At 42.5% G+C, this 20,804-nt stretch overlaps 1 protein-coding gene across 3 annotated transcripts in view; it reads left to right on the forward strand.

Moving 5' to 3' along the window:
- LOC311233658 (U2 snRNP-associated SURP motif-containing protein) overlaps positions 1-20,804 on the forward strand; it is a 73,496-nt gene that overhangs the window by 26,720 nt on the left and 25,972 nt on the right. For all 3 annotated transcript variants that reach the window (XM_084320638.1, XM_084320639.1, XM_084320640.1), the window contains exons 9-13: positions 3,289-3,503; positions 4,821-4,864; positions 15,009-15,113; positions 17,107-17,173; positions 19,201-19,376. In XM_084320638.1, coding sequence (XP_084176764.1) covers positions 3,289-3,503; positions 4,821-4,864; positions 15,009-15,113; positions 17,107-17,173; positions 19,201-19,376 — 607 coding nt within the window. The remainder of the gene's footprint in view (positions 1-3,288; positions 3,504-4,820; positions 4,865-15,008; positions 15,114-17,106; positions 17,174-19,200; positions 19,377-20,804) is intronic.

The raw sequence follows: 20,804 nt of genomic DNA on the forward strand, positions 1-20,804 counted from the left end.
TACTTTAGTTATCAATGGTGGAATCTCTGGACATAAGCATTATAGGGATGGGTATCTATATATATATTCAACAATTCTCTCTGAAGAGCTCATTGTGCATCTTGAAACAGTGCTGAGCAGTACTGAACAGATAGACTAAACAACATAGATTGAAGCCTGCATCTCTCAACCAAGGTGCCTTGCCGACCGTTTCGCTGTGGAAAGAGCCGGCAAGTTGATTTACGGCTTTCAGGTGAGGAGGAATTTTCATGTGTCGAGTCGGCTGTGATTTTGGAGACTGGGAAAATACAGTTTTCTTACCTTGTAGTGACGTGAATATTTAGGAAAATAGCTTTAGGATCACTTCTGTAAAGAAAGACTTCGCTGTGGAAGAGAAATAAACCATTTGGATAGCTTTGTTTTACACCAGAGAGGCTGTGGACCTTATTTTTCTTTATCAACAACGTACTACTCACGAGTAAGCAACTTTAACCAGTAGAGTGGAACATCGGCCCTGATACGTATATTGTGCGTGTGAACGTTGACATGAAAAGAAAAAAGGTTAAAAAAAAGTGCAAACTATTTATTTTTTCTTTCTTTTACGGTATCTCACGTGAATCGATACTCGGTAGTACCGATGTGTTTCGGTAAGTACCTTTAAAGTACCGAATTCGGTACCCATCCCTAATAAGCAATGACGTTATAGTTTAAAGCTAAACTATATGTTTTTCTCTCTTGTTAGAAGAGGGATAACTTCTTCAGTTAGATTTGATTTGATCTTTATTTATCTCGAACATTTTCAACCATAAACACACATTTGTAATAACAAAAAATAAATAAAAATGAAATAAAATACAAATACATTTAAATATATCTTCCTATGGAGGGAATAATCAACATAGCTCAGGACAAATGGTTTTGTTCGAGAAGGGACAGAAAGAAGCAAAGCTTATCTGGTCCTGCCCCTTACAATATCATATTAATATGTAATAAGTTATCTATCAATACATAGTTAACTAACGGAATAGATAGTTAATTAATCAAAGTATCAGAATGTTTATAGAAATTCCTGCGGCCTGCGGGCCATCCTCTTGTCACGACTCACGAGAGCACTCACAAATTATGCTGCATGCATGCATATCATTGTCAAACGGTGCACGTCTCGAGTCGTGCCACTGTCGGTCGCTTGGTTGACAGTGGCACGCACGAGACCACTGCACAAGACCTGCGAAAATATCAGAATGTTTCATAAAAATTCCCGCGGTGGCCATACTCTCAGTGCACGTCTCATGACAGCTGTCGGTGGCTATACCGGTCATCAACACCGTAATGACCACAGGTAAGTCCTGCCTGGTGCTTCTATACCCTAGATAAAGATGTGGAAATAGTCCCGTGTCTGGTGCTTATACACCCTAGATAACGATGTGGAAATAGTCCTGCCTGGTCCTTCTATACCCTAGATAACGATGTGGAAATAGTCCTGTTCCTGGTGCTTCCAAACCCTAGATAACGATGTGGAAATAGTCCTGTGTCTGGTGCTTCTATACCCTAGATAACGATGTGGAAATAGTCCTGTGCCTGGTGCTTCCAAACCCTAGATAACTATGTGGAAATAGTCCTGCCTGGTGCTTCCAAACCCTAGATAATGATGGGGAAATAGTCCTGTCTGGTGCTTCTATGTAAGGGATAATGTATAGCTACGAAGTCATTGTCGCAAAATAATTGACCGACACGGTGTTCTAAACGCAGTGAAGGTCAATTATTTTGCGACAATGACCGAGTATAGCTATACATTATCCCGCTTATTACAGGGCTAACTTACTAACAATTAGGGATGCCCCGATCACGTTTTTTGCCACCGATCGTCGTGAGCCATATCGGCCGATACCGATCCGATACGATTGTTTTTGATTAAAAAGAAATTAAATTTTATTTTATATAATTTTTTTTTTTATAAAATATATATATTATATAATTAGACTTGTACTTGTATTATCTGCGAGACATCGCCACCACGCAACAAGTCAAAATGCTCGCTATCTGCAAACAGCTCCACTGTCTGTGTGTACTCTAGTAGCCTCCAGCTCCAAAAAGGATTCTCCTGCCCTGCAGCTGGACCCTATTGGTAACGTTACGGTTCTTTGGTCATTTCACATTCAGCAAGCCCTCAGCTCGAATACGCATTAAATCAATGTTATAAGACATTGATATCAAGAGCTATCTGTAGCTACTGCTAGCCGGCTAGATGACGTTAAGACAGAACTTTAGTTCAATGGGACATTTCGTTTTGAACAGAGAACTAACGTCAGCTAACGCAAGCTAACGGAGGTATGAACATGGACTACTAGACTTTCTGGATAATTTGTTGATATCAGGAGCTATCAGTAGCTAGCCGGCTAAATACCGTTAGACAATGCCTACTAAACGTGAATAGTTGACTGGGTAATTTTGTTTAAACAGTAACGATAGCTAGGTAGCTAACGTTAGCTCAGGTCGAATGCACTACAGACTCGAGCAGAGGAGCCTCCTCTCAGTCCTCAGTGTTTACAAACGCTACACGGGTGTGGGCGGGCTAGGGAGGAGGAGCAGCGGCAGTTTGCAGGTCGTGTGTGTCTGAGACAGACAGCGAGTGAGATCTTCGCTTGATCGGTTTCCGTGATCGGCGAATATGACTCATTATCGGAATTCACAGATTGCATATTTATACTGAGTATCGGCCGATAACGATCGGTGGCCGATCGATCGGGGCATCCCTACTAACAATATACGTAATTCATTTTACACCATCGACAAGACGAGATCAAATGCAGACGCAGTTGTTCTGTTGCTCCTCTGTCATCGCCAGCAGGTGTGTGGACTTGATTGCACCTGATAATGGTAAAGCTTAGCTTTCGTGACTGCGATCAAAATGCTTGATTGTGATTGGTCAATAGCGCTCTGTTGCCCCTAACAGCGGTCATTATTGCGCGTTGCCCATAGCAGCAGTGAATTATCGAGAAATAATTGACCGCTGTTAGGGGCAACCGAGCGCTATTGACCAATCACAATCAAGCATTTTGGCTAATGTTAAAACGCCATGTAATAAACCTAGATAACGATGTGGAAATGGGCGCAAACCTCTAAAGAGATTTAATGATCTGAATGAAGGACTTCTGCTGAGCCAATGGTTGTTTCCTCGGGACAGAAGGCACGGCCAGGGGATAAAAGTGGGTTTTTAGACGGGCCTTAAATGTCTCCAGCGAGGGGGCAGATCGGATCTCCAGGGGTAGTCTGGCCTGACGTTCTCTTCTCTTCCGTTTCCCATTGCAGCTAAAACGGTTATGGGCTTTGAGATGAAGCTGGGGTGGGGCAAGGCGGTCCGCATCCCTCCTCAGCCCCTCTACACGCCCATCGGGGTGCTGAAAACAGCCACGCCCCCGCCCCCCTCGGGCCTGCCTTTCAACGCTCAGCCCCGGGACCGCAAGGACCGCTTTCGCAACGACTTCACCAAACCCTGGGACACGTTCAAAGAGGACCTGGACAAGGTAACGTCTCTCCGTACTCCCAGCCGTGTGCATGCTTAGCGTTTCTGAGAAACATATAGTCAGTGGTGACTGGTGGGTTTGGAGTGTACCGGGGTGGGGTTAGAGTGATGTGTTTGGAGTGTACCGGGGTGGGGTTAGAGTGATGTGTTTGGAGTGTACTGGGTGGGGTTAGAGTGATGTGTTTGGAGTGTACTGGGGTGGGGTTAGAGTGATGTGTTTGGAGTGTACCGGGGTGGGGTTAGAGTGATGTGTTTGGAGTGTACTGGGGTGGGGTTTGAGTGATGTGTTTGGAGTGTACTGGGTGGGGTTGTAGTGTAGAATATATATAATATTAGGGATGTCCGATATTGGCATTAAAATGTAATACCGGAAATTACCTGTATCTGTTAAAAAATAATAATAATTAAAAAAAAATTATATTTATTTAACCTTTATTTACCTAGGCAAGCAAGTAAGAACAAATTCTTATTTTATTTATTGTCAAAAGTATGCATAATGTTGTGTTAATTCCACGACAAGAGATATGTAATGTTAATTACCTGAAATTATTCTGTTTTTTTGGGGGGGGGGGAACCTTGCATATATCAGTATCGGTTGATATCGGTATCGGAAATTAAGAGTTGGACAATATCGGTATATCGGTAAAAAAGCCAATATCGAACATCCCAATATAATATGTATATCATTGAATGGAGTGGACTAGGGCTGATGGGCTGAATTTGGACCTCCACAAAATTAGGTTGTCCCTCCAAAGGTTAAATTATATAAGGAATGATTTGGAAGTGACTTGGTTCTCACAAGACATACGATCTGAGAGACTAATAATGCCTTCTCATTACAGTACTAAATCATCGGCGTACAATTGTATTATTTGGCCCGCGGTGCCTATTTGATCACATGAACGGGAGGATTAGCCGGGTGTTTAAAAGTCCAGTTGTGATTGGGATATTTTTATGGGATATTTCTATGTAAATGTTCTTCCCTATCTGTAAGAGTGTCAGTTATACAGCAAAGGGATTGGACCCAGATTTAACAAAAAAAAGAACACAACTATACACAGTGTAATCAAAACATATGAAAAAAAAAAGATGGGGCTTAAAATATATATCTGTAATATTTAGTTGAAATGCTGTAACTGTGTGTATGTCAGTTAGGGCACCCCCTGTCCCCCCATTCCAGTGACTATGTGAATGATTTATTACTGTCACGGTTTATTACTATCATGGTTTTCTATGCTGTATGTATGCTGCAGTGTTTCATCTGTGTACAAGTACTCACTTTCTATATCTCCACTATTTGATTTGACTTCACGAACAGACTCTGTCCGAAGCCGTAGTCAAAGTGGTTATCCCAACCCAAAGGTACACGCTCTCTCTCTTCTTACTACTACGACTACCACTGGGCAGAGCCAGCAGAAGCCCCAGTCCTGACAACTGGCACATAGAACCAAACACCTGTTTGAAGCTACGTGCACATATGCATTGTTAATTAATCCCCTAAGACAAAGAACCATATAAGTCAGTTTTTTTTGTAGTTTTGGAAATCAATCCAAATCATCCTGGGAGTTCTGAATGTGTGAACCTAAACTTGGAAGTACTCCACCTCCTATGGTCTTTTTACTATGAATGAACACAATGACACACGATTTACAAAACGTTTAGATCGTTCGATTTGAAAACAAACTTAAAACGGACTCATATGGTTCTTCATCCGAGCTCTACTGTTGTCTTAAGGACATTTAGATGAGCTGGTAACACTTCACTTTAGGAGGGGCACAACTAATGAAGTCTACCAAATAAACAAATCAACTAGGCTGTTCACCCAGGCCATGGTATTAAACGGATCAACTAGACCCTGGTATAAAACAGATGATGACTAAGCTGTTCACCCAGGCCATGGTATTAAAACACACCAACTAGACCCTGGTATAAAACAGATAACGACTAAGCTGTTCACCCAGGCCATGGTATTAAAACACACCAACTAGACCCTGGTATAAAACAGATAACGACTAAGCTGTTCACCCAGGCCATGGTATAAAACAGATAACGACTAAGCTGTTCACCCAGGCCATGGTATTAAAACACACCAACTAGACCCTGGTATAAAACGGATAACGACTAAGCTATTCACCCAGGCCATGGTATTAAAACACACCAACTAGACCCTGGTATAAAACCGATAACGACCAAGCTGTTCACCCAGGCCATGGTATAAAACATAATGACTAAGCTATTCACCCAGGCCATGGTACTAAACAGACCAACTAGACCCTGGTATAAAACAGATAACGACTAAGCTGTTCACCCAGGCCATGGTATTAAACAACAGACCAACTAGACCCTGGTATAAAACCGATAACGACCAAGCTGTTCACCCAGGCCATGGTATAAAACATAATGACTAAGCTGTTCACCCAGGCCATGGTATTAAAACAGACCAACTAGACCCTGGTATAAAACCGATAACGACTAAGCTGTTCACCCAGGCCATGGTATTAAACAACAGACCAACTAGACCCTGGTATAAAACCGATAACAACTAAGCTGTTCACCCAGGCCATGGTATTAAAACAGACCAACTAGACCCTGGTATAAAACAGATAACAACTAAGCTATTCACCCAGGCCATGGTATTAAAACAGACCAACTAGACCCTGGTATAAAACAGATAACGACTAAGCTATTCACCCAGGCCATGGTATTAAACGGACCAACTAGACACTGGTATAAAACAGATAACGACTTAAGCTATTCACCCAGAACTGAATGCCAATAAAAGCTGTTTCAACAAGGGATGGGCATCGATTTTCGAATATTCATAAAATTATATAAAAGAAAATAGTTGTAGTTTATGCAAATAACGTTTTGTTTAAAATATATATATATGTTCCTTGTTTTTACCGGCAACTACACTGTAATTTATTGAGAGGGGACCCTATTAACTGTTACTGGGAGAACAGAAAAGAAAGATGAAGAGAGAGAGACTGGAGTTGTTACATGATGGCAATGTTTTGTACGTTTGCCATGTTGCCATGGGCTCTGTTCCTGGAAATACACTAGCCTGCTCCGCTAGCGTTATCTGTTAGCAGTGACAGCAGCCAGCTAGCGTTATCTGTTAGCAAGGACCGTAGCCAGCTAGCGTTATCTGTTAGCAATGAGCTAGCGTTATCTGTTAGCAATGACAGCAGCCAGCTAGCCTGGTTCGCTAGCGTTATCTGTTAGCAATGACAGTAGCCAGCTAGCCTGCTCCGCTAGTGTTAACCTAAATCTAAACCATGTTGCTTCCACCGATTACCGAAATCTAAGGTAACTTTATCTTTAACTAGTTCAGAATTAGTTTGTAAACACTATATGGTCATTTATAATTAATAAATCGTCAACATGTAGTCCCTGTTAAGTGTCTTAGTCGTTATCCTGAGTATCATAAGTTACTTAGTCATTAGTTGTACCACGTGAAGTGAAGTGTAACCCATGACCTCCAACCCCTGGTGCTTAGGACTGGGGGCTCTTATTTTGACCCATGACCTTTGACCCCTGGTGCTTAGGACTGGGGGCTCTTATTTTGACTTTGACAAGTGCCCAAGGCCTCAGATGAGCATCATTTCTGTGGACATTTGTATTTTCTCCCTCCCCACTAAGTATTTTCCTAATCAAGGTGTCTCCGTAAGATGAGTGTAATATATCTCTAATAAGCTGCTCTGGTTTAGTGTAATATATCTCTAAGAAGCTGCTCTGGTTTAGTGTAATATGACATTTTTAAGAAGCCACTCTTGTTTAACGTAATATCTTTAACCTCTTAAGCCCTAGCCCTATTATCTGCCTAAAAATACATACCTAACTAAATGGAAGATTCCTCCACTTCTACAAGGCTATTTGCATGTTGTTGGTATCTAGGGACATCTATGGATCTCATGGAATGTATTCCCAGTGTCAGAAATATTTTGTCAGTTACTAGGCTTGAGTAAATTGTGATGAAACAAAGGAGAATATAAATTATGATTTTTCTTTGCATCTTTGACAGTGAATAACACCATGCTAAAAATCACCAGACATGAAAAACTGCCACTGAGCTCGTTCAGCACCTTCTTGAGATCACGTGTACAAAAAAATCTAAGCAAATGAATAAAGGGAAGATGATTAAACACAATGATTTGTAGATACAACACTGAATTCTTCCATTTATTCTACCAGGGCCACCAGGAGAGCACATAACATAATTAAGTACACACCCCCAGCACAGACTCTTCAACCTCCTGCCATAAGGCAGGTGATACAGGACTCTGAAAGCCAGGACTACGAGACTGACAAACAGTTTCTATACCCACAGGCCATCAGGCTTGTGAATGCCAGCTCCTCCACCTAGCCCCCCCCCCCCCCCCACAGACACACACCTCTTTGAAACTGATCCCCCCCAACCCACTTTTGTGCCAGGCAGACACTCTGACCTGACTGCTGCTGTGACCTCACTGTCACCCTTCCCCCGAACTATGAATCACTAAAGACACTTTTAACTGCTGCTGTGACCCACTGTCACCTCCATTTATATTGTAAACACTGAATCGGAACGTGCAATGTTACTCACTGTGCCTTGTATATATTATATTGATCTATTTTTACCTTATTCTTTAGCACTCGCTTGTATTTAAATTGTAAAATAAAATTTAAGTTGTGTGAGGGGCGGACTAGCAAAATAAGATTTTCATTGTATGGCAAACTATGTTTAACTGTGCACATGACAATAAACAATCTTGAAATGAACCTTGTAAAAGTGGAGCAATCTTCCATTTACTTAGGTATGTATTTTTAGGCGGATTTTCTGAAAATAGGGCTAGGGCTTAACAGGTTAAGAAGCCACTCTGGTTTAATGTAATATAACATCTTTAAGAAGCCACTCTGGTTTAATGTAATATAACATCTTTAAGAAGCCACTCTGTTTTAATGTAATATAACATCTTTAACCCATTCTCTGCCGGGCTTATATCCATCCTAAACCATCCTCGGCCAGCGCTATTTGTCTATGGAGATGTTCACCTTATTTGCAGGGCTATAACTTTTTAAATTGTATTGCTAAATTGACATTACTATGGCCCATTCAACATCAATTATCTATCGTTCAGGATGTAGGAACGTTTTACTTTTTCATTCACACATTCATACTAAAATACCGTCTAGAGTATAAATATGTTTTTATCGTTTTCTGCAGTATTTCATAGAACGTGAGATATAGGCCTAAATGCATATATTAGATGATCAAATGCAGTTTGATACCGATCAACGTTATATTAAAAATTTCAACTGTACATGGTCCTAGACGTTATGACTTATCATCTGCGGGTGAACGGAGGGGGGGGGGGGGGGGTCGTTTATAATTCCGTGGCCGATGTTAAATCATTTATGTAGTATGGGTGATATATAGATTAGAGCAGTTTGTATGGATAATAATAAACAAAAACGCTGAAAGTAACGTCAGCCTCCTCTTACCGTTGGGCGATCACACTGGCGCAAACAGATCCCAGTTATGTGATGTTGATCGAGGTGATCCAGTTCCGGTTTGTATAATACTAATATATGTCCAAATCATGTTGTTTATTGAGTTATGGCAACGGATCGATATCCACAGTGTCTGGATTGAGTCCCGGGAGCAATAACGAGTGGCCGGACGAAAATAGGGGACGGGCACTTCCGGTTTGGGCACTTCCGGTTTTGGCAACTCGTCGATCGGCCACCAGGTGGCGGTATTGAAGCGTTGCAGAGTTGTGATGGCCCAGACAACATCACCCAAGACTCCGTGGGTGAAATGTGAATACCATGACGAAAATATGAAGTATTGATCTCAAAGACGCCTTACGGCGTCATTGGCAGATTACGCATGGCGGAAAATGACGTGTTAACACGTCATCGGCGGAGAATGGGTTAAGAAGCCACTCTGGTTTAATGTAATATGACATATTTAACCCAAAATGACATCACGTCATAAATCCATGTCTACAGACTGTATGGATTAATGTTGCAGTTTTTTTCTTCAAATGTAGCGAAGAGTAAAGACCCTAATCCTGTCAAAACAGCAGTCATAGTGTATATTTTCAGCAATACGTTTGTTTACCAATAGTCTAAAGTGTTATTAGTGAGATTTTAGTTTATGGAATGTCTTCAGCAAATATCCGCCATTAGAATTCATGTCGCGAAAAACTATTATTCTGCTATCATTACAAAAGCATGTTTTATGATGGGGTTCAGCAAAATAGACGTAAAATAGACGTTACCTTTGGCAGCAGGTACTCCAGTCTTGCTCCAAGTGTCTTGGATCAGAACAGGATAAATAAATATAACGTTAGGTGCCCGTTAGCAGCGCCAGGGTAACGTTAAATCCAGGAACGTACATCCAAGCAGCCCGTTTGAAAATACTAGAATCCAACATAGTCTGGTGAAAACGCACCTTATCATCCATAAGTGTGATCGTTTTGTCTTCTTCTTCATAATCTCCAATAGTTTGCTCGCCATTGCAGTTTGCAGGGTAGTGGCTACTAGTACTATTGTGCCTCGGAGGGCTCGGGCCCGACTATACCACGGAGCAGAATAGGTTACCTCAGAGTCCTTGGCCGGTTTGACTAGTATTTTTATGATTTACCAGAAGTGCTGAGTCCAATGTAGTCTGGTCAAAGCGCACGTTATCATCCATAAGTGTGACCGTTTTGTCTTCTTCATAATCTCCAATAATTCGCAATCGCTATTGCTCTGGAGTGCTCTCAACTCCGGCGGCGACTAATCTGGTCAGCAGTGAGTGAGCAAACCCCCCCCCCCCCCCACAGTAAACTAGCCCAGTTCAAAAGGTAGGCGATACTGCCACCCCTCGGGATTCGATCGTCATTTCAATTCTAAGTTACTCAGAGGCCACAGGAAGACTCACAAAGGTCTGCGTGAGTGTTTAGAATAATAATAATCAAAATAATCGTTTTTGGCGCTCAATCCATGAAGGATCTTTCTACCGCCAGCATCTCAATTAGCGAAACACTGGTACAAGTGCTCCTTGTTTGGACTGAAAGGACTGAACTGTCCCTTTTAATGAGCTTCATTCTGGAATAACAAGCGTAATTAGTAAATCAGATAGCCGTCTTAAAAACCTGAACCATCTCTTTATTGAGCTCTTCATTCTGGAATGATGACAGACTTTACAAATGACTGTTTGAACCGTTGCTATCGGTTCTCTCCCTGGGTTCTCTCCCTAGGTTCTCCCTGGGTTCTCTCCGGGTTCTCTCCCTGGGTTCTCTGTGGGTTCTCTCCCTGCTGAGACACTGCAGTCAGATACAGCTAGAAGGCAGATAGATTCAACACGTATCTAACAAGTTACTTCCTCTGGTTGTCAAATCCTTTGAGATTAAGAACCATATAAGTCGGATATTTTTTTAGCCATCATTGTACGATCACTACATATCGTTTGTAGAGTGTGCTTGTTATTTTATTGACTGGAAGTGCACTGTGAATATGTACAACTTCTAATGTCTTTAACTATGTATGTACATAACCTCTAGTCTACTGTCTTTAGCTATGAATGTATACAATACTTCAACACAAGGTCTTTTAGATGATGAGATGTGAAGACATTGACTGAAAACGTGAAAAGCACTTAACCCTTTCACTAGCACACTACAGAAGGTTAACCCTTTACTATCACACTACAGACGGTTAACCGTCTGTAGTGTGATAGTAAAGGGTTAACCTTCTGTCGTGTGGTAGTGAAAGGGTTAACCCTTTGTCATGTGGCAGTGAAAGTGTTCACCTTCTGTATTGTCGCAGTGAAAGGGTTAACCATTTGGTAGTGCGATAGTGAAAGGGTTAATGGTTCTTTGTCTGCGGGGTTCAGTAACAGCTGTGAGAGATCTAGTCTCAGTGATCTAGTCTCAGGGGTGTCTGACTGTATGAATAGCTATTGCTAATGAAGCTATTGAAGCTAATGAAGTTAGCCTTTTAAGGGAGACTTCATGCTGAATCTAACGGACACAAGCCAGACCAGTGTGCAATATGTAGGGCTGGCTATATATATATATATATATATAAAAAAGAAAAAGATGCCTTACCCAGACTGATTCCTGGCATCTATCAATCTTAAAGGAACACGTCAACATTAAAGAGGAATGCGCTTACCGTCTTCTCCAGAGTCAGACAAGAAGATGGATACTACTTTCCTCTCTGTGCGTTCAGTAGAAAGCTATCCGAATGCAAGCTAGCCTAGCACAGTGAATAGAACTGCATGTGTAGTGGCTAGCCTAGCACAGTGAATAGAAGCAGATGTGTAGCGGCTAGCCTAGCACAGTAAATAGAAGTGAATGCGTAGCAGCTAACCTAGCACAGTGAATAGAAGCGGATGTGTAGTGGCTAGCCTAGCACAGTGAATAGAAGCGGATGCCTAGTGGCTAGCCTAGCACAATGAATAGAAGCGGGTGGCTAGCCTAGCACAGTGAATAGAAGCAGATGCGTAGTGGCTAGCCTAGCACAGTGAATAGAAGCACATGCATAGTGGCTAGCCTAGCACAGTGAATAGAAGCGGATGCATAGTGGCTAGCCTAGCACAGTGAATAGAAGTGCATGCATAGTGGCTAGCCTAGCACAGTGAATAGAAGTGCATGCATAGTGGCTAGCCTAGCACAGTGAATAGAAGCGGATGCATAGTGGCTAGCCTAGCACAGTGAATAGAAGCAGATGTGTAGCGGCTAGCCTAGCACAATGAATAGAAGCGGGTGGCTAGCCTAGCACAGTGAATAGAAGCAGATGCCTAGTGGCTAGCCTAGCACAGTGAATAGAAGTGCATGCATAGTGGCTAGCCTAGCACAGTGAATAGAAGCGGATGTCTAGTGGCTAGCCTAGCACAGTGAATAGAAGCGGATGCCTAGTGGCTAGCCTAGCACAATGAATAGAAGCGGGTGGCTAGCCTAGCACAGTGAATAGAAGCAGATGCCTAGTGGCTAGCCTAGCACAGTGAATAGAAGCAGATGTGTAGCGGCTAGCCTAGCACAGTAAATAGAAGTGAATGCGTAGCAGCTAACCTAGCACAGTGAATAGAAGCGGATGCGTAGTGGCTAGCCTAGCACAGTGAATAGAAGCGGATGCCTAGTGGCTAGCCTAGCACAATGAATAGAAGCGGGTGGCTAGCCTAGCACAGTGAATAGAAGCAGATGCGTAGTGGCTAGCCTAGCACAGTGAATAGAAGCACATGCATAGTGGCTAGCCTAGCACAGTGAATAGAAGCAGATGCGTAGTGGCTAGCCTAGCACAGTGAATAGAAGCGGATGCCTAGTGGCTAGCCTAGCACAGTGAATAGAAGCGGATGCCTAGTGGCTAGCCTAGCACAGTGAATAGAAGCGGATGCCTAGTGGCTAGCCTAGCACAGTGAATAGAAGTGCATGCATAGTGGCTAGCCTAGCACAGTGAATAGAAGTGCATGCATAGTGGCTAGCCTAGCACAGTGAATAGAAGCGGATGCATAGTGGCTAGCCTAGCACAGTGAATAGAAGCACATGCGTAGTGGCTAGCCTAGCACAGTGAATAGAAGCGGATGCATAGCGGCTAGCCTAGCACAGTGAATAGAAGCAGATGTGTAGCGGCTAGCCTAGCACAATGAATAGAAGCGGGTGGCTAGCCTAGCACAGTGAATAGAAGCAGATGCCTAGTGGCTAGCCTAGCACAGTGAATAGAAGCGGATGTCTAGTGGCTAGCCTAGCACAGTGAATAGAAGCGGATGCCTAGTGGCTAGCCTAGCACAATGAATAGAAGCGGGTGGCTAGCCTAGCACAGTGAATAGAAGCACATGCGTAGTGGCTAGCCTAGCACAGTGAATAGAAGCAGATGCCTAGTGGCTAGCCTAGCACAGTGAATAGAAGCGGATGCACAGCGGCTAGCCTAGCACAGTGAATAGAAGCGGATGCGTAGCGGCTAGCGTAGCACAGTGAATAGAAGCACATGCATAGTGGCTAGCCTAGCACAGTAAATAGAAGCAGATGCGTAGCGGCTAGCCTAGCACAGTGAATAGAAGCCGATGTGTAGCGGCTAGCCTAGCACAGTGATTAGAAGCTGAGCTAAGTTAACAATATACTCGTTATCATCATACATAAAGATTTTCCGGGAGTAAATACTTGATATCTTAGTCATAACCATAGTTGCAAGACGTTATAATGAAAGGTCTCGTTATCTTGCATTGTTTCTACATAAGCAAGCACACGTTAATTTACATCCACAACATAACTGTGCCGTGGTATCTTAAGAATGATGCAAGACGCTTATATTGAAACGCGTTGACATTAGGGCCGTTCTTTCAACCTAAACGTGCACTTTCTTCAACCTCGAACCTAAATTCCTTAGCGACCCGTGTTACCAACGTAAACAAACTGCATAGTGCGCACATGCGAGGCACAGATATGAAACTAGTCATACGGAACAAATAACATATAACGGAGGCTGAAATTAGACCAATGTGACTCGAACTCACGACAGTACACATACAGACGCACAAAATGTAATCTGCATTGATTAACTGATAATCAAAACCCATCGTAAGCCGTTAAACCCCTTCGAATCACCGAAGCCAATATGCACACACAATGCATATCGAACTGGAACGGTTTACCAAACATACACTCCCGGCATTCATTTGGATAATTATCCATACGAACGTCCCACATTCTAAGAAAAGATATCCGGACCCTCATACGTTCATCTTCCATACGCTTAACCATAACATAACTTACTTGACCCAAACAACGTGTCCCAGAGTCCACATTCACGCACAAATCCGTACTTTCAAAACGTTAGAAAAACGCTCCGATACCCGAATCTACAATCATCCAATGTCTGGAAGTGGACCCATGGTCCATTTGATCTTAATAAACGGACGGCCACTGGTCCATAACCACATTCTATAGAAGAATAAGTCTTTATTTGTCGTGCAGATTAACACACATAGCATCTAGCCTAGCACAGTGAATAGAAGCGGATCTGTAGCAGCTAGAGTAGCACAGTGAATAGAAGCGGATGTGTAGCGGCTAGAGTAGCACAGTGAATAGAAGCGGATGCATAGAGGCTAGCCTCTAGCACAGTGAATAGAAGCGGATGTGTAGCGGCTAGCCTAGCACAGTGATTAGAAGCGGATGCATAGTGGCTAGCCTAGCACAGTGAATAGAAGCGGATGCGAAGTGGCTAGCCTAGCACAGTGAATAGAAGCAGATGCGAAGTGGCTAGCCTAGCCTAGCACAGTGAATTGAAGCAGATGCGTAGTGGCTAGCCTAGATAGAACTCGGAGAGGCGTTAGTTGGCCAAATGCTGTGCATCTGCTTCCATTCATTTGTACTAAACTAGGCTAACATGCAGCCGGATAGCTTTCTACGGAACCCACACAGGAAAGATGCCCAGCAATATGATACCAGCAGTATGATACCAGTGATACCAGCAGTATGATACCAGCAGTGAGCCTGCCACAACAACTGTTCTTTTTTTCTCTCCTCTTGTCCCCCAGGAACCTGTTAGGCCTCATTCACAGAATGATAGAGTTTGTGGTGCGTGAAGGACCCATGTTTGAAGCCATTATTATGAACAAGGAGAAGAGCAACGCGGATTTCAGGTAAGGTTTTATGGACTACCTATTGAGGTGCCCTTGAGCAAGGCTCTTCCACGGAGTTGTTCCCCGGGCATCTACTGTATCGGAGACTGTGTGTGTGAGACTGTGACTGTTGGGGCTGTCAACGAATATTCTATAAGAAGCTAGGCAGCATGGGGGGCGGCTAGGTGGCGTAGTGGTCTAAGGCACTCGCCACCAGTGTGGAGACGCTAGGATTCGCGTGTTCGAATCCAGCTCTCCACATTGTTTTTCAGTTTGGCTGGTCGTCCGCAGTAATACACATTGGCCGTATTACGGGGAGGGAAAAACTGAAGGGTGGGGATCGAACGTTGTGAACAAGCGACTCCTACAAGTCGGTTGGTGCGCCTGCGCAGTAGAATCAGGAAGTGTCGGGGGCAGCGTGAGCCTCCCACGCGTTACTCCTCGACACTGAGAGGTCGAGCTGCGCAGGTGAAAAGATGCGACTGCTGTTACCTCAAGTACCGGAGGGGACTTGTGCTATGTATGACTTAGTCCTCACTGCAGCCGGCTTGTGGGAGGCAAGAAACAGCGTTCGTGACAGGGGAGGGTTGAATTGGATGATACGAAATTGGGATGGGAGAAAAATATAGAAAAAAATGGAGAAAAAGTGGATCAAAAAAAAAGAAGCTAGGCAGCATGCTCACTTCCTGCTCTATAAAGAAGCTAGGCAACATGCTCACTTCCTGCTCTATAAAGAAGCTAGACAACATGCTTAGACTTCCTGCTCTATAAAGAAGCTAGGCAACATGCTCAGACTTCCTGCTCTATAAAGAAGCTAGGCAACATGCTCAGACTTCCTGCTCTATAAAGAAGCTAGGCAACATGCTCAGACTTCCTGCTCTATAAAGAAGCTAGGCAACATGCTCAGACTTCCTGCTCTATAAAGAAGCTAGGCAACATGCTCAGACTTCTTGCTCTATAAAGAAGCTAGGCAACATGCTCACTTCCTGCTCTATAAAAAAGCTAGACAACATGCTTAGACTTCCTGCTCTATAAAGAAGCTAGACAACATGCTTAGACTTCCTGCTCTATAAACAAGCTCAGGGATTAAATCGCTCCCTCCTACGACGGATTTCCATCAATTTGATTCAGAGTCGCAACGGATTTTCCGTCAATTGGCTACCTGTGTACAAAAGGCTGGGAAATCATTTAGCGCACTATCCCTTTAAGACGCCTGTTATCTTGTTGTATGTACCTCGCGAGTGTTGTGAGCTCAGAACAAGAGTTGAGGTTCAGTTTGAGAGATAACGGCAGTTTGAAAAGTGACCGTTAATATAGTTATTTCTTTCACGTGGGATCCAGTCTGTGATATCCAGATTGTTGAGTCAATGACAGAAAGTAAGTGGTCACAGTTTATTGTTTACCTGCACATTTAACCGTGTTCAGTGTGATTGACTGGAAGAGGCGCTAAGTTGGCTAACGTGATCCTTCCTATGATTGAGCTAATGTACCAACCGTTGTTTTTCCTTTTTTCATGTATAAGCCAGTGTAGCGCTGTTTGTGCCGCTGTGCAGACGTTACTAGCATCTCTGTATGTGAGGACGTTATTATGTGGTGCTACACGCAGACACCATTTGTAATAATTTGTTTAACCCAATGATGTCGCCATTTTACTGTGTGTAACCTGGCACATTATGTGATGGATATTATGTGATGTGTTGCTATATATATATATTATATTATTATTATTATTATTATTATTATTATTTATTTATTATTATTATTATTTATTATTATTATTATTATTATTATTATTATTATATTATATATATTAACTGCTGAAACATGAATAAGGAACAGTCCTTATATATATAAGGACTGTTCCTTATTCATGTTTCAGCAGTTAATTGTCTTACCCATTAGTATACCAGTATCTAATAGCCTTATGTCTGGTCAAGGCCTGCTGTTTTTGTGTTAAAGTGTGTGTGTGTGTCAGGATCCACTGTTTAACATGTAACCTGGTTAATCTTGGCAGGTTCCTGTTTGACAACAAGAGTCAGGATCATGTGTACTACCGCTGGAAGCTATACTCCATCCTCCAGGTATGTGTACTGTGTGATGAAACCTTGGATGCTTGTTTGTAGGGATGCCCCGTCACGTTTTTGCCACCGATACGATCTCCGATCATCTATGAGCCATATCGGCCGATACACTGCCGATACCGATCGTTTTTGGTTTTGTTATACTGTAAAAACTGGGATTTGGGTTAATTAATATTTATTAAATAATTATTAATAACCTATACATAATAAAAATACTGTGCCATTTGAAATTGAATAGAGCTGAATTCAATGAATTTGAACCATTTTCATATGCATCGAGTCGAAATTCTCCGCTCTCTAATGCAAGCAGCGTCTCTGTCTGCAATGCATGTGACTGGAGTCACTGTCTGTGTGTGACTCTGCTTTGGTCCAATCACATTCCCCCACCCACAGTCTGCGAATCAGAGGCAGAGTAGGGTGGGTCTTCACTGCAAACTTGGTTGTCTCTCAGCGACCTGCACTGCACTCACCTGGGGCAGTGTAGCACATACTCTTGCCATGTCTTGCTTGAAAAAGAGTTCATTGATCTCAACTCAAGTGACTACCTGGTCAAATAAAGGTTACAAAAATAATGTTTATATATATATATATTTTTTTTTTGTATTTAATTTTATTATTTTTTAAACAAACATGACAACACACGATTAGATATACAAGCATTGTAAAACAGTGTACATCAGTTAACTCATCGTTTGGATAAATGTCTTATACAAGATATACCCCTAATACCTGCTATCTATTCCCCTACACACATATGCTCTTGCTCGCACCCCCCGCCCTGGACCCCCCCATGGATAATCCATCCATTATCCTTCGCTCCTAACCAAACACTACCATTAAATGCTAGCTTTTATTCTCTCCACCACTTCTAACCACATTGTCAATTTGGATTCATTGAGACCCAAAATTCTTGCTGTAGATATTTCTAGATAAATCACATCGAGATATGTAAGAATCCAGACCTTTCGGCACATTTTTTCCGGTTGAAACCATCATGATGCTATCAGTTTTTTAGCCACTGTAATACCAGATAAAACCAATCTCTTTTGTTGTATAGGTACTGCATATTCAAAAACATCATTCAGCAGTAATATAGAGGGGTGTACAGGTATATTCAGTATTAAGAGATTTGATAATTGCTGGGTCACTTCTTCCCAGAATATCTTAACTGGTGGGCAGTCCCAGTACATGTGCATAAATGTACCCTCGTCCCCATTTGTACATAAGGAGCATTTGGAGTCTTGTTTAAGACCCATTCTGTTCAGTCTTATAGGAGTCAAGTATGTCCTATGAATATAGTTAAGATTGATTTGTTGATGGTCCGGGTTCCTTGATGCAAGTCGAACATTTGCCCAAGCTTCTTGCCAATCAAAATCTTTTTCTAGGTCTGGTATATCCCTCCTCCAAACAGAGTCTAGGTGGAGGGTTTCATACGAAGCCGTTAGTAATTGATGATAAAAATCTGATGTTTATATATATCTATGGTGTAGCGGGGCTCCGTCCTCTCGAGTCTATTACACTTAGTAAGTAACTTACACTCATGCTCGCTCACTCGCACACACACTCGCTCTCCGCTCTCATTCCAACTCCGCTGAGAGTTGTGTTTCTATTATGTTTTTCGCGCTCGTCATCGATCGGTTTTCGCAATCGGCGAGTATGAATCATTATCGGAATTCCCCAATCTCATATTTATACTGATTATCGGCCGATACCGATCGCTGGCCGATCGATCGAGGCATCCCTACGTGTTTCAGTCGTCTCCAGTCTGAATGTGGTCAACAGAGATTTTGCTCCGGAGACACAGATTATCAACTGTCCTCCTTTAGAACAGAACCACCAAGATTCGGGTACAACAATCTCCCTTTATTTGGACACATCAGCTGGTTTTACTGTCTCTTACCATGTCTCCCTGTCCCCCTTACCATGTCTCCCTGTCCCCCTTACCATGTCTCCCTGTCCCCCTTACCATGTCTCCCTGTCCCCCTTACCATGTCTCCCTGTCCCCCCCCCCCCCCCCCCCCCCCCAGGGCGAGGCTCCCAGTGAGTGGAAGACGCCAGACTTCCGGATGTTCCGGATGGGCTCCCTGTGGAGGCCCCCGCTCCTGAAGCCCTACCTCCACAGAGACGAGGAGGAGGACGAGGAGGAGGAGGAGGAAGAGGCCCAGGAGGAAGAGGAGGTGAAGAAAGGACAGCTTAAAACGGAGTGAGTTCCAACTAGAAGACATGCTGAAGAAAGAACAGCTTAAAGCAGAGATAGTTCTAACTAGAAGACATGCTGAAGAAAGGACAGCTTAAAGCAGAGTGAGTTCCAACTAGAAGACATGATGAAGAAAGGACAGCTTAAAGCAGAGTGAGTTCCAACTAGAAGACATGCTGAAGAAAGGACAGCTTAAAGCAGAGTGAGTTCCAACTAGAAGACATGATGAAGAAAGGACAGCTTAAAGCAGAGTGAGTTCCAACTAGAAGACATGCTGAAGAAAGGACAGCTTAAAGCAGAGTGAGTTCCAACTAGAAGACATGATGAAGAAAGGACAGCTTAAAGCAGAGTGAGTTCCAACTAGAAGACATGATGAAGAAAGGACAGCTTAAAGCAGAGTGAGTTCCAACTAGAAGACATGCTGAAGAAAGGACAGCTTAAAGCAGAGTGAGTTCCAACTAGAAGACATGATGAAGAAAGGACAGCTTAAAGCAGAGTGAGTTCCAACTAGAAGACATGCTGAAGAAAGGACAGCTTAAAGCAGAGTGAGTTCTAACTAGAAGACATGATGAAGAAAGGACAGCTTAAAGCAGAGTGAGTTCTAACACCAGGTAGTAGGGGTGTAACAAAGACCACGGTTCAGTACGTACCTCTGTTTTGAAGTCACGGTTAATTTCGGTACAGTGGGGGGAAGTTTGCAGTAGAGGTTGAGTACTTTATTATCTAAAGATGGTACGTTAGTGTTGTGTTCATTCATAGTTAAAGACGGTAGAGGTTGAGTACTTTATTATCTAAAGATGGTAAGTTAGGGTGTTGTGTTCATTCATAGTTAAAGACGGTAGAGGTTGAGTACTTTATTATCTAAAGATGGTGAGTTAGTGTTGTGTTCATTCATAGTTAAAGACAGTAGAGGTTGAGTACTTTATTATCTAAAGATGGCAAGCTAGAGTGTAATGTTCACTCATAGTTAAAGACGGTAGAGGTTGAGTACTTTATTATCTAAAGATGGTAAGTTAGAGTGTTGTGTTCATTCATAGTTAAAGACAGTAGAGGTTGAGTACTTTATTATCTAAAGATGGTAAGTTAGAGTGTTGTGTTCATTCATAGTTAAAGACAGTAGAGGTTGAGTACTTTATTATCTAAAGATGGTAAGTTAGAGTGTTGTGTTCATTCATAGTTAAAGACGGTAGAGGTTGAGTACTTTATTATCTAAAGATGGTGAGTTAGTGTTGTGTTCATTCATAGTTAAAGACAGTAGAGGTTGAGTACTTTATTATCTAAAGATGGCAAGCTAGAGTGTAATGTTCACTCATAGTTAAAGACGGTAGAGGTTGAGTACTTTATTATCTAAAGATGGTAAGTTAGAGTGTTGTGTTCATTCATAGTTAAAGACGGTAGAGGTTGAGTACTTTATTATCTAAAGATGGTAAGTTA

The sequence above is a fragment of the Notolepis coatsorum genome (genome assembly GCF_963971535.1).
Source record: "Notolepis coatsorum genome assembly, chromosome: 8".
Classification (NCBI taxonomy): Eukaryota; Metazoa; Chordata; class Actinopteri; order Aulopiformes; family Paralepididae; genus Notolepis; species Notolepis coatsorum.